This window comes from Pavona decussata, unplaced genomic scaffold (genome assembly GCF_977016875.1).
Source record: "Pavona decussata unplaced genomic scaffold, jaPavDecu1.1 SCAFFOLD_44, whole genome shotgun sequence".
NCBI lineage: Eukaryota > Metazoa > Cnidaria > Anthozoa > Scleractinia > Agariciidae > Pavona > Pavona decussata.
In genome coordinates, this window is record NW_028145466.1 from 262,501 (window position 1) to 275,934 (window position 13,434).

General features: G+C 37.9%; 2 protein-coding genes across 3 annotated transcripts in view; one reads left to right on the forward strand and one right to left on the reverse strand.

Moving 5' to 3' along the window:
• LOC146482687 (EF-hand calcium-binding domain-containing protein 5-like) overlaps positions 1–8,207 on the reverse strand; it is an 18,475-nt gene extending 10,268 nt beyond the window's left edge. Inside the window, exons 1-10 of one of the 2 annotated variants that reach the window (XM_085106758.1) lie at positions 7,239–8,207; positions 6,786–6,852; positions 5,822–5,895; positions 5,080–5,192; positions 4,937–4,979; positions 4,549–4,648; positions 3,102–3,416; positions 2,800–2,904; positions 1,401–1,560; positions 628–709 (exon numbers count right to left, since the gene is read on the reverse strand). In XM_085106758.1, the coding sequence (XP_084962884.1) occupies positions 628–709; positions 1,401–1,560; positions 2,800–2,904; positions 3,102–3,416; positions 4,549–4,648; positions 4,937–4,979; positions 5,080–5,192; positions 5,822–5,895; positions 6,786–6,852; positions 7,239–8,090 (1,911 nt within the window). In that variant the 5' untranslated portion in view covers positions 8,091–8,207. Of the gene's footprint in view, positions 1–627; positions 710–1,400; positions 1,561–2,799; positions 2,914–3,101; positions 3,417–4,548; positions 4,649–4,936; positions 4,980–5,079; positions 5,193–5,821; positions 5,896–6,785; positions 6,853–7,238 lie in introns of both variants that reach the window. The other variant, XM_085106757.1, reaches the window with a different exon arrangement.
• A 114-nt stretch (positions 8,208–8,321) lies between these two features.
• On the forward strand, positions 8,322–13,432 carry LOC146482688 (uncharacterized). The gene is made up of 5 exons (XM_085106759.1): positions 8,322–8,733; positions 10,009–10,105; positions 11,919–12,029; positions 12,358–12,420; positions 13,053–13,432. The coding sequence occupies exons 1-5, from the start codon at positions 8,624–8,626 to the stop codon at positions 13,158–13,160; spliced, it is 489 nt and encodes a 162-aa protein (XP_084962885.1). The 5' UTR covers positions 8,322–8,623; the 3' UTR covers positions 13,161–13,432.
• The last annotated feature ends 2 nt before the right edge of the window (positions 13,433–13,434 follow it).

Consider the following 13,434-nt stretch of genomic DNA (forward strand, 5'->3'; position numbering starts at 1 on the left):
TTTAAAGATTTGTCGTGACTGAAAACAAGTGGGCACCGATTTCAAACGATCACGTTCGATAAAGCTATTCAAATGACAAACGCCTCTCCAAGAGGAACATGGCCTTCCTTGGAAAATTCTACAGATGTACGTCACGTTTGAAGCACAAGTGCATCTTCAGATTACCACAACGCCGCATTCAAGCATAATACCTACACTGCCTTTAGGATTAGTGAGAGGGTCAAAAAAACTTTCACGTCTGGGGCCTCAGAAGTTTTCCTTTGCAGTCTCCCACTCGTGACAAACTGTACAAAGTCTACGTATTGCGTGAGTGAACTTAACGTTTTCCATTTTTCTCCCATATTTAGACTGCGAGCAGTCTCTTATTTTTCTTTTGCGTCACGGTAAAATGCGATAACGCGTGAGGAACGAGGGCAATCTCTCCTCCTGTTTTGCCAGTAATTTGCATAATTTTAACTTTTCGCGCGCCCCACTTGGCTCTGAGGAACAAAGGACGACCGCTCGCGGTCTATCCCATATTGTACACAACTGAGAAATCACACGCCGTTCGATAACCGAAGCACTGGGACACATGCGTATTTCTCACAGCTCAATTTGCTACGAGCATCATGTTCCAGTTAGACAAACCTTGTTCATCCTTGCAATTCTTTCATCGTCTGTTTCCATGTACGATGCTCTTACAAAACGGACAAGGTCATCAAACACCTGCCTGTAAATAATAAACAAAACGTTACACGTGTGGTTTGACTGAGGCCTGTCAAACGTGACTTACTGTGCGTTTCCTTTAGTTAGTTAACGTGTTCTATCAATAAATTTTAAAAAAGAAAACTTTAGCAACCGTGAGTGGGTTTACAAACATTTTCTCGTGCTTGGCTTTGTTAACATAGATTATGAGTGGCTCAGGGGATAGCGAGTGAAACACGCAAGCACGCGTGAGACTCGCGTGTCGCGTCTCCTCGCGGGAGACAGTTTTCGCGCATGCTCACGTGTTCAGTTCGCTCGCTCTACTACTCCTAAGAAAAATAAGAGACTCGAAAGAGACTATCTGTAGTCTACTGCTTAAATGTCTTAACACATAACGTGATAGCTTATATTGTGTCGCAGTGTCTTGCTGTCTCAAACCAAGAATTTGTCAAGCAAGCAGTCAAACAATTGGGCCTCTAACATGAATTGCCCAACATTTCCAAGTTCCAACTGGACCTGGGACGCACGATCACCTTTGAACGAGTTCCCGGAGAGCTTTTTATGCTTTGTGGGTAAGAAAATTACATTTACATTTACAATCACATAATTTTTACCCCAAAAGTGGATAGACCGCTTGACATCTCTGTAGTACCTATTGTGGTCATTTTTCAACAAGCAACTTCTTTTCAACGCAGCAAGTTCACCTTTGTACTTACTTTATTGGAGTGTGTCCTAGAAATTTCTCCAGCAGATGTATAAATTGCGACTGGTTCAGTGAGTTCTCGTCAAAAGCAGATCCTTCAGTCACTGATTTGGGTCTCGGCAGAGTGCTGGCTGATGTTTCTGTGTCTTCTTGATCGGACATCTGATCATCAACTAACACAGTAAAGAAATGAAGAAAGAAATGTATGACACGCTGTTGTCATTAGCACCAGGGTCCAGTTACTTGGACGCCGATTAACGCTAAAACGGGATAAAAAGTTGACTGGTTCCCTTTTCCTTTTGAGAGAGATAGCAAAATACCCGGCCCATTTCGAAGGGCAGAAATCTATTGCCCCCGCAGCCCTGCAGTCGATGAGTAATTTAGTCTAAGCTAGTAAAACTCATGGTCCTTCAGTCCCGCAGTCCTGCAGTCGATGAGTAATTTAGTCTAAGCTAGTAGAACTCATGGTCCTTCAGTCCCGCAGACTGGAAGTCGATGAGTAATTTAGTCTAAGCTAGTAGAACTCGCGGTCCTTCAGTCCTGCAGTCCGGTAGTCGATGAAGTACAACTGGCGGCCCTTCAGTCCTGCAGTCACGACTGGAGGGAAGTGTTTTAACTTTATTACTCAGTGGGCCAGGTATGCCGCAATCCAACTTCCTTTTGCATTGAACAATTTCCACTGTTGGTTTAGCTAACGGTTTTAAAATGGCCAAAGTTACTAGAAACAGAAGAATTAACTGGATTCCTCATCGCTAAGCTACAAATTGAACTGATTTCAAAATTATTTGGCGCTTATCTCGCTATAGGTAGATTAAGATAGGTAAAACAAGCCAAGAAGGAAGGGTGACTTTCAAGGGTGATGAAATTGAAGTTCTGTGATGTCCCTATAACCGCATGCATATGCTCTGGCAATTGTCCGTTCCGGAGTTCAAATATAGACTGAGAACGAGCTTTTCAATTTTCATTTAATTAGAAATTGTGTCCATTACAAGAAAGATCACATGAAAATTAGTTTACCAAGTTTGAGATTCTGTCGTTAGATTGCAACCTTGTAGAAGGCTTTAAAACATCGGGAAAATTTATAGAGACTTTGCTTGGATTTTGGGGGACGCCATCTCAGAATAAAAAGTTAGAGACATTTGTTTGGAATTTGGGCGACCTTTGACAGGTCACAGCCTGGTTACTACGCAGTGAAACATTACCAAACTTGGTAAAGGTACTAATTTTTATGTGATCTTTCTGGCGATGGGATTCATTTCTTCATATGATGCAATTTGAACAATATGTAAACTTGGGTAAAGTCACCTCATGAACTTCGGAATGGGCAATAGGACATCTATTGGCAAAAATTTTATTCAACGGTATTAGAGTTTTTTAAACAGCTGTAAAAAAGTAAACATTGGTGTTCTCACTTTCATCAGGAATGGCTTCCAACAACTTTCTGTCTTCCTCCTCGTCATCAATTAGTTGTTTCTTGATGGCCTCTTTCTCATCTTCTTTCACGTCGTCTTGGTCGTCTTTTGGATCTGAAATGACAAACAATAAAATGGTAATGTTGTTGTAGTTGCTGAAGACCAACAACACTATTGAAGACTGCAGGGTTTTACCATAATCAGTAAATTCTCCTGACGTGACATAATAAGAATCAAGCACAGAACAGTATGGAGATTATGTATTTTAATCTACAAATCAGTTGCATGGGTACAACACACACCTGTTTCCTGTTCACCTCCTTCTTCATTTTCATTTGTCTCCTCTGTACTTTCCACATTTTCAACTTTCTCTCCTGCTTCATCTTCTTGTTCTTTTTCTTCTCCTTCTGCTGTTTGCTTTAGAGTTTCTTCCTCTGCAGCTTCTTCTTCACCCTTTCCACTTTCCTGTTCCTCAGTTGCTTCCTCTTGGGGCTTGTCTTCTGTCTTCTCTTGTTCTGTCTGAGATTGCTGTTCATCGTGTGTGTCTGTTCCAGCATCTTGCTTTGAATTCAAATCTTCATCTTCATTGCTAGTCTCTTCTATTTCCAAAACAGGCCCTGAGCATGGAAATGAAGGATTTATCTCGTTATTTAATTTAAGTGACCATGCACAATTCTGTCATCTGGATATGAATAACTATTTGTCACTTAAAAGCAGGAAACTGCATCTGCTTGTACAGGCTAGAGAGTAACATAAGGTCAGAATTGAATACGACTACCACAGAATTGCATCGTTCAGTTGCAGTTTTACTTGTGGTCTTTGGAGTCGACATCTCTATATGAACTGCAAGTTATTTTTGTTTGATTGATACTGTCTTAAGACATCAGAGTCGAGTTACCCAAAGTCCAATTAAGCTAATCCTGGGTTCATGTGAACTTCATTTCGAGTTTAATTACTAATCAATAAAGGTCCTTCCAAAAGACTTTTTGTCTCTCAGTTTTGACTTAGACTTCTTCTTAAAATCAGCCTTTAAAACCATTTCTAAGAAGTGTGATGAAAACCTTGGTTAACTTTTAATCGTGGATTAACATTAATCGGCTTTCGAACAACCGGGCCCAGGTGAAAACCACTCCCAATTCGCAGATAAAAACTGCTTATTTTAAGTTCTTTTAAGAACTTAATTTTCAAGGGAGATAATATCAGACCAAAAGTCCCTGAAGACAACAGCACTAAGTACTCTCAGTCACTGTTATTGTTCACCACTAAATGTTCCTTTGAACATCACTGAAACCGGGATGTTGAATTCTAAGCTCACCAACTAATTACCTTTTAGGCAAAATATGGAAGATCAATAAACAAACAAGATATCAATCAATGAATGCAATCTGTTTGCTAATGGTTTTAATTAAAAAAAAAAAAAAAAAAAACCCCAAGGTTTTTTTGCTGACAACATTCAGCCATCTGGATAGTTTGCTGGATTGACCCTATAGAGTGTGTTCACGGCAGCCATGTTGGAGGAGCGAATTACGATAGAATGGTTTTCCTTTGGGAAATAAATTTTATTTTATGCCAGTATCTTTTATTGTTTGGCTCCTCCAACATGGCCGTTGTGAACACACTCTATTGGAATCAACAAGTGCCTCTTCAGAGATGAACAGTATCATTGATATCATGTGATCGATATGAACCAATAAGATGAGGCCAGTGAACTAACATATTTCATTTTTAACTATTAATTTTACCACTTACATCTTCTTGGGTTTTGTAAAGAGTTCTTCACTGCTTCAATTGCATTGTCATAAAATGAGCCAAGAATATCCAAGATGCGCTTTCTATCCACATGACCAGCCTAAAGAGATGTGAAGAAAAAAGAACGGTTATTATTTTTCAATCATTTCCAGCTGGACAATGCTCACGGCCTGCGCCGCAGACGGAATCAACCGCTGGTGAATACCGTCTGTGAAAACAAATGTTTGGTTTATCAACAGAGATTCCAGTGCTGATGTTTCAAGTGTTTTGAAATCCAGATTACCATTGAGTATGATTGAGACAGGATGTCATCATGACCGTGACAATAAAACTTCACATAAGACAATAAAAGTAAAATATCACATAACAAATTGAAGACAGTACTTACCCTTTTCATGTCACAGCTCAAGAAAAGGTTTCTTAAAGTAAGTCTGAAAGAAAACAAATAATTATTAGTTAACATAAAAACATGCCAATAAATGGAAAATTTTTTAATTCAAAAATTTAATCAATTTGGTAACAGCTCCTCACCTCATTGCCTCCCTGACAGTGGCAATCCGGTAGTGTGCTGCACATCGTGATAAGTGTTCAACAAATGCATTGAATGCTTCCTTGGACAAATTACCACCATAAGGTCGAATATACTATAAACAAAGATAAATAATGCAGTTAACTGTGAAAGGTATGAGCTAGAATTTACCGATCATGTAACTCTTACACTATATATCCTGTTCTGTCCTAATATGCAGTACACATGAAGCAAAATGAAATAAAATATAAGAGAAAAAATAATAAATTATAAAGCAACTTTGTTCATATATGAGAGTAACACTGAATTGTCTAACAATAGTCAAACCAGTGGCTCTAAGATTCAGGATCAAATTCGAATTTGAAAATGTTGGTTTTTGAGGAGAGGGGAAACCTGAAGAATGGTATCTGGAGAAAACCTCTCTGAAGAAAGATGGAAACCAATGACAAACTCAACCCACATGACACTGAGTCTTGTAACCTAACAACGTGTTCATGGTTATCACAGCTGCACCATAACCCTTTGCATAATTTCATTGCAAGAGCTTGCTGACCTTTGCGTTTAACATGTTTTTGTTGTATGTTCAGTGATCAACTTTTCATGAACAAGTGTTGGCTTGCTTTAAATTTTATCATTTTTATGGTAAGCTCCAGGTCCAAAAATATTTGGTGGAAAAGAAAGCTAATGCGTAAAAATTAAAATAAAACAATCCAACAGTTGAAGCTGATGATCTGATAAGCTTACCTCTTTAAATTGCTGCATGTTGACCATTTTGCCAGAAGAGTCTGTTGGCTCAAGAGGAATAAGAAAAGCTGCACCTGTTGACAAGAATAAATAACACAATTGCCTATGTTAAGCTATTCCCTGGAATTTATTATACCATCCCACAAACTTCCAGTCAGTGGACAACATTCCCGAAGGGTTACTCCCATGTGAACTATACGGGAATGTGCTGCTGTGAAGGGTATGGTTTTCAAGCAGTTTCTAACTCTGGGATATAGGTTATAGAAATCAGAGAGTTTTGGTCTAGAATATGGTTTCATTTTCCAGGAAACTGATCAATTGCTTGAAGAATTTAGACTAGGTTTCCCGGGAACTGACACTCAAAAAACAAGTTTTAGTTGTTGCTGTACACAATGCTCGAGAGAAGAAACGACTGTTTGGTTTATCAACAATGTTGATAACTAAAGGTAAATTTAAGAGATTTGTCAGAACAAAGGGCTAACACTCGAAAAGTCAGAACTCGAATCTCTTTACTGTGGCCAATTTACCTTTAGTTATCAACTCTGTTGATAAACCAAACATTTGTCACTAGCCAAAGAGCCTGACAAGTCTCTGCATACAGATTGGCATATCAGTAATGAAGAGGTGAGAAGACCATTTTGGGGTTTGAAATAAACAATTTATTGGGGACTTTTGAGGGTCAGAAATTTTCTGGAAGACTTTTCTTGGGAGGGAGATTTTGATTTTTTAACTGGGTTTTTATGCGAAGAAGAAAATTATGGACTTTTGGGGTTAAGTTCTGGGCAACTAGACTTTGTTTGTGGCCCGTTTTAGCCTACCAGGACTTCCTTTATCGTCTATAACAAGCTGGTCTCATTTGTACCTCCCAGTCACTGATGGATATAGCTGGGTAATCCCCCTTCCCAATCCACTGGATATTTGTCAAATCAGACAGTGTCATTTTTACTCTAGGCTTTTTACATACCTTTCCTGATCTCCTCTGGAAGATTTGCCACAACTTCTTCTGCAAATGATCTGAGCACATTTTGAACCTAAATAAGATGCATTTACATGTAGTAAGAGCCTGTTTACAATGGAAATAATACTTTAAAAAATGTGTTTTAGTTGTTGTTGTACATGTAGGAGATTTGCTGGACTGTGATAGTGACTGAATTTCTGGATAATAGCAAATCTGGGATAGGGTAGGGATTTTTGGTCTTTAGTCTAGTATAGGGATTCAAAATGCAGCTGAACTTAATCTGGTTTTAGGGTAAGGGTTTCAGAGTCCCAGTGGCACCCCACCCCCCCCCCCCCCCACTTGGACTGAACCTAAAGTTTACCAGACTTTGGATTTTTCAAGGGACCATTCAGTGCCCCCATACCCCTGCAGGGGGCCTGTATGCCTACAAGTATGAATAACTTATTATTAAACACTCACAACTGACAGTGGAATAACACCATTCCAATCAGCTGTCCATTCAGGAAACTGCTCCTCTACGGCAATAGAACGTCGACGGTTTTCCATGTTCTTTTGATGCTCCTCCTTCTCCCTCGCTTCTCTTCTTTTCTTAGCATCAGCTTTGAGCTTGGCCAGTTTGTTATCCTCTAATGAAAACACCTCTTTCTTGAGATCCTCCACTACTTTACGGATTCCTTTTGCATACGGTGATGCCTCAGCAAAGTTACTAAAACTTGGATTGTTCCTCATAAGAAACTGAGCCAGGTAATTTATGGGATTAAACGTTGGACAGAATCCCTCCGAATCAGCTAATCCTCTGTTTTCAACCTCGTTCAAAAGTTTCTCAATTCCTAAAATTAAAGTCGGCATGAGATTTTCCAACATATACACCCTCACCTCCGAAGTAATGTCATTATCGTTAAGCCAGTCCCTTGCTAAGACATCTAGAGGTATTGTCCTAGCCACAAGCCTTGCAAGTTCTTTAGATTCAGCATCGCGTTTCTTTCTCTCAGCCTTGACTTCCATTAACCTTCTAGTGATCTTTTTTTCGACATTCCCGCGCCATCGGTTTATAGCGCTCCTTGTGAAGGCTCTTACGATCGGAGATGCCATCCCATCTCTTTCACTCAACTGTTGATTTAATACATCAGGAATTGATAAACCTCTTGGCCTCGCTCTGCCCATCTGATCTGGAGACATGCTTTCTGGTCGAATAACATCCAAGACCTCTTGATCAAGAACTTGATCATCTTGCATTCCGAGGTCTTCAACTGCAAATTCAATTTCTGTAGCGTTTAGGGGCTCTTTTGACAATGCTACTGCCGCAGCCATGTTTTCAAAAGAGCCTTAATTGATCTCTAATTGAAACTCCTGGTGGCGTTCTCGAACAACGAGTACGTGAATCGAGTCTCTTCAGCTCGAGATTGTTACCGGGGTATTACTCCAAACATGGCGGAAAAAAGAACAGTTGTCTGTTTCTATAGCAACAAGGGCACTAAATTCCACGCCACCTGCTGCTCGGTTGACAAATTAACGCCTGGGATATTATCGCGAAAAGTCACGATAATTTACATTTTGAAGGTTTTCGTGAGCAACTCAATTGAGGTTTTTTCACTCGTTTTAGCCGTCAGCAAAAGGATCCGTTAATTGAAAAACATTTTTAATTCATTAGAAATCACATCGCAGTTCAAATTTCTCAAGTTGGTTGGAGTTTGTAGCTCTTTGCGAGGCTTTGCATTGCGTTCAGTTCTGCGTGAGTTGGCGTACTGCAATCCACGATTCGCTTTGTTATTTTAAGGATTTGTAAACTCAAGTGCATTTGGTTTCGCAAAGAAGCTGTGATCAATTGCAGTTACTATTAAACAATGTCTTCCGCGGATTGCTGTTGTGCGATGTGGCAATCGCCTATACAGGGAGCACTCAAGCCGGCAGTTTGGCTTCCAGGAATCAGGAATCTCCACAGTTGTAAAGAAACGTAAGCATAGAATCGTTTGGCCTCTTAAGAGGGACAAATAACATCTTTTGTCAAACACATTATGGCCCAATTTCGTTTCATATTTATAAGGTTAACATTTTAGGTTAAAACGTACCTAACACAAAATTTATAAAGGTAAATCATATATCCTACAATTTTTATTCTCAAAATAATGAAATCGAAACAGGTAAATGAATAATAATTATTGTGTATAATCTTCTTCTCATTCGCAATTCTTCCAGTCATATTAAACAAAAATTAAAAATTCATTCAAAATGAATCATTGTTCAACAAAAAGGAAAAATGTAAAGTCAATGTTTGAAAATTGTATAAGTCAGTTTATTGAATTTATAGCTACACAACGGAATATAAAATAAATTAATCTTTTCTAATGGATGTAGTTACACTTTTTGAATTGTATGAGTTAAAAAGTAATCAAGTTCTTCTATCATTTCATTTCAAGCCAGACATTTGTGATGGGAAAATGGAAAAAATAGTTAAACACTGAATTATTGATCTCAATTATGGTTGTCTGCACGATAAAATAGTTATAAAATATCACATAGCTGTCTCAACATATTTGGAGAAATGATCATTTTCTTATGAATTAAGAGAAAAAGTTTAATACTGATTCTGCTTTGATTGTGAGATTAACAAAAACCATTTTACGGTAACTTATTTATGATGCCACCCTAAGATCAAATCACTGGATGTAATTAATTTTTTGATAAAAATTATTAACTTAAGTGAAATGTTTACTTTGCACAATATCATATGCTTTATAAAACGGCAGGTGATGATAATTTTCATGATATAAATTTTGAAGAAAACAGTATTTATTTTCATTAACAAAACAATAGCTATGTTTATTACCACAAAAAGAGACTTGTATAATTTATTAATTATTAGCAGCTAATTAAATAACTTGATGTCATGAGTGACATTTTTAATAAAATGTGCAGTTCCAGAAAATATCTATATACCCTCCCCCCATGAAAGGTTTTTTGTTTTACACCCCTTCCCCCAAAGAATTCCAAATTAGCTTCATAGTTTGCTTCTTGATCTAAAATTTTTACTTTTATGATCACCCTCCCCCCTAAGAATTTCCAATGACCTTTCATGGGGTGGGTATGGAATTTTTCTGAAACGGTACAATACCTTAAAAACCAAAATATAAGCCCTCCTGAATATATGTCTCCTCTTTCTCAGACTCCTTAAATAATTCTGGGTTAATTTTGTACAGAACTGGAACGTTTTATTGTTCCCTTTCCACAGCTGGATCATACCAGAGGCAACTCCTGAAGTTTGTTTAGAAAATCTGATAGAAGCTGTAGCCAAACTTAGTGAAACTGAGAAAATGCACATCAATAAGGTGGGTTCACACCCCTGGGAGGGGAGGGGGATACTCAGGTATATGGTATCATAGATCCAGGGAGGTACAAATGACATCAATTCATCTGGCCCCAGTTGTTCAAAGAGCGGATAACTTTATCCACTGGATAAGTCGCTATCCAGCGGAGTAAATGTACTGTAACCAACGCGTTTGGCAAGTTTTACACACAATCCTATTCTTAAATTTGACTTACGCTTCTCCTCTATTCACAAATTACAGACCTGTCGGGAAAATCTTGCATACATTTTATCTGCCGGATAGCGAACTATCCAGTGGATAAAATTATCCGCCTTTTGAACAACTGGGGCCAGATCCAGAAATATTTCTACCCCTTTAAAGTGCCCGATCACTAATTGCAACCCAAAAAATTAAAAAGAGCTTCCTGCCTACCCATCATTAAATTATATAGCTGCATACTGCTGTCCCTAGGTTCATACACTCTTGATCACCTTTACTCTTTATGACATATTTGTACGGTTCCTATCTTTTTATATCTTAAACTGATCCACCATTAAAGAAAAATTAGGGTAGTTGGAATTCTGAGAGGGAGAGTGGTCACAAAAGCTCAAATTTTAAATGAAAGTAATTTAAATGAAAACTATATAGTTTAATTTGCAAATGGATGGGGAAGGTGGTTCAAGGAAGGATGGATGTTTTCTTGAACGATGAGACTCCTGCTATTTTGGAATAATTCTCATTACTTTTGAAGTGAATATATTAAATATTTTAAAAGTTTAACATGCAACTATAATCAAAATTAAGTTTGTTGGTTAAACTGAATTCTCTAATTTGATAAGTTAATTTCTAGCTCAGGTAAGTAGTTAAAAATAGACTAAGGGTTAATGACAGTTTTTCATCAACAATATTAATATTTAATGGGCATTCATATGACCTTTTATTACTATTAAGGTTACCCGGTACTTTCAGAGGTGTCTTCAGAGGTGTCTTGCGTCCAAGCGATGTAGCGCGTCCGGTTTAAACTGTAGATACCTGAACCCTTATATCAAATTAAAGCTTATAGAACTGGCTATCCAACTAAATCAAGAATTTTGAAATTAAATAAATTGCCGAAGTTTTAGCACTGCTTTCTCGAATAAATTTTTTTCACTTGGAGGAGCCACTTCAAAAAACTCAAAAGGAATTTGTTCATTTGCCTTCAAATTTGGACAGTAGCTAGTTTAACATATAAACAACAAAAACATGTCTGCGAATTTTTTCTTTCGAAATATTTTTTCTCCGAGAGCGATTTTTGTACGATTACTCCACATTTTTTTCATCCTATTTCAAAAATGCTCTATAACTTTTCACTGCGATTGAATATGCATGCCAAAACGCAGACAGGTTTTTTTTAGCGCTTTGGGTCGGGAAACTGAGGAGCAAATTAAATTAGCAAAAAACAAAATTCACTTTGACTTGTAGCTTTAAAAAGGTGATTCGGACGCTTGCAATTAGAGGTCGTGAAAAATTCGACAATTTATTTTATTTTACAATTCTTGGTATGGTTTGATAGTCAGCTCTATAAGCTTTAATTTGATATAGGGGTTTAGGTATCAACAGTTTAAACTGGACGCGCTACATCGCTTAAACGCGAGACACCATTGAAGGACCCGGGTAACCTTAAGTAATTGACAGAAGATTGATTTAATTCTAACTAAAGCTAGTATTTTAATATTTACTTTTTTTAAGGTTCAGCATCACCGGCATTTTTCATGAAATTTGTATCAACTTCTATTAAGCGATTAACAGAAGACTGATTTAATTCTAAGTTAGTACAATTTATTTACCTTTTTAGGTTCGACCCGATCGAAATTATGTACAGATCTTTTCCTTCACCCAAGCTGAGTGGCTGGATGTTGTTGAAATTGAATTTCAACCAGGAAGGGAAAGTGGAACACTTGGGAAGGTAATATGGCTGCAGATTTGTAATAAATTGGGTTGGATAAGAATTCGAAGTTCCCCATACCCTCGTACCCTGGAATTTCCCTTAGCTTCCTCGTGGCCTGTGAAACTACAAAAAATTACTGGTGATAGCTTTAAAGACAATAGACTGTGACAGTTGTACCTTTTTTCTCAGAACATGCGCATTTAGTGATGGTAAAATTTTTGCAAATTACAACAGTGAACAAGGAGGGATTAGGGAGAGGGGGGTAAAAAATACATCCCGTGCACTACAGAACTTAGGAGAAGAAAGAGACTGCTCCCAGTCTAAAAAACAAGTTATTTTCTTACAGGCAAAATCATTTTCTACTGGACTTCTTCCTCTGATGATTCCATTTGCCTTTCTACTAAACATGGTAAGAATTAAACATTTTGCACCTATCCATGTTATTAGAGTGAGTGGTGGGGGACTCTGATGAGATGTGGGGCATTTGACTTTTGGATTAATAGCCACATAATTGGACTTGAGAGTAGTACAGTTTCATGTAGCTCATCACAAGAACAAAGGCATAGTCTGGGGGTGCATTCCCCCCATTCAGAATTTCTCTTCATCTTACATTGGTGGGAGGAGGGGGGGGGGGGAGGAGCGGGGAGAGCTACAAAATAGCTCAAAAACCATATTAGTTTATAGCTAGTATAGTGGAACCCCACTTTACAGACACCCACTTCTTATGGATGTCTTGTTATTACAGACAGTTTTCTTGGTCTCACCCCATACATTTTCCTTAAAAAATTTCTCCACTCAGAATAAGGATACCCCAATAATGCAGACACTTGTTCCAGTCCCAACGGTGTATGTCAAGTGACAGAGTTTGACTGTATTAGGGAAGTAGTCCCCTTCCACCTCATCCCTGAAGTGCTTTACATTCTGACAAGATGAAATGGGCCTGCTAAATAAGTCAAGAACAGTAGTATCATTTTAATCAACTCGGCACTCAAATGTCATTTCTTATAACTGATGACATGTGATTTGCTCTTTCCTTTCCAGATCTTTTTCTTTGTTCCATTTTATGATAACAACTTCAACAAGATGAGATTGGAGAGAATACGACACAATATGAAGCTCAACATTGAAATAGCAAAGGATAACCCTTAGCAATATTATATTAAAAATTCATTTTTTAGTTTCAGTTATAATAGTTGCTGTACGACTTTTAAACCTTACCATTTTCAGTGCTTCCTTTGGAAAAATAAAGCTCTTATTAAAGGTAAACATTTTCTGGTTAAAATTTAAATGTGACAGTGTTTCCAGGAAATATCAGTGCACAACCCAGGGAGGGTTATTGGAAATTCCAAGGGGAAAGAGGTCTCAAAAGCCAAAATTTTTAAAGGGAAATATGAACCTATACAAACAATTCCCGAGGTGTGGG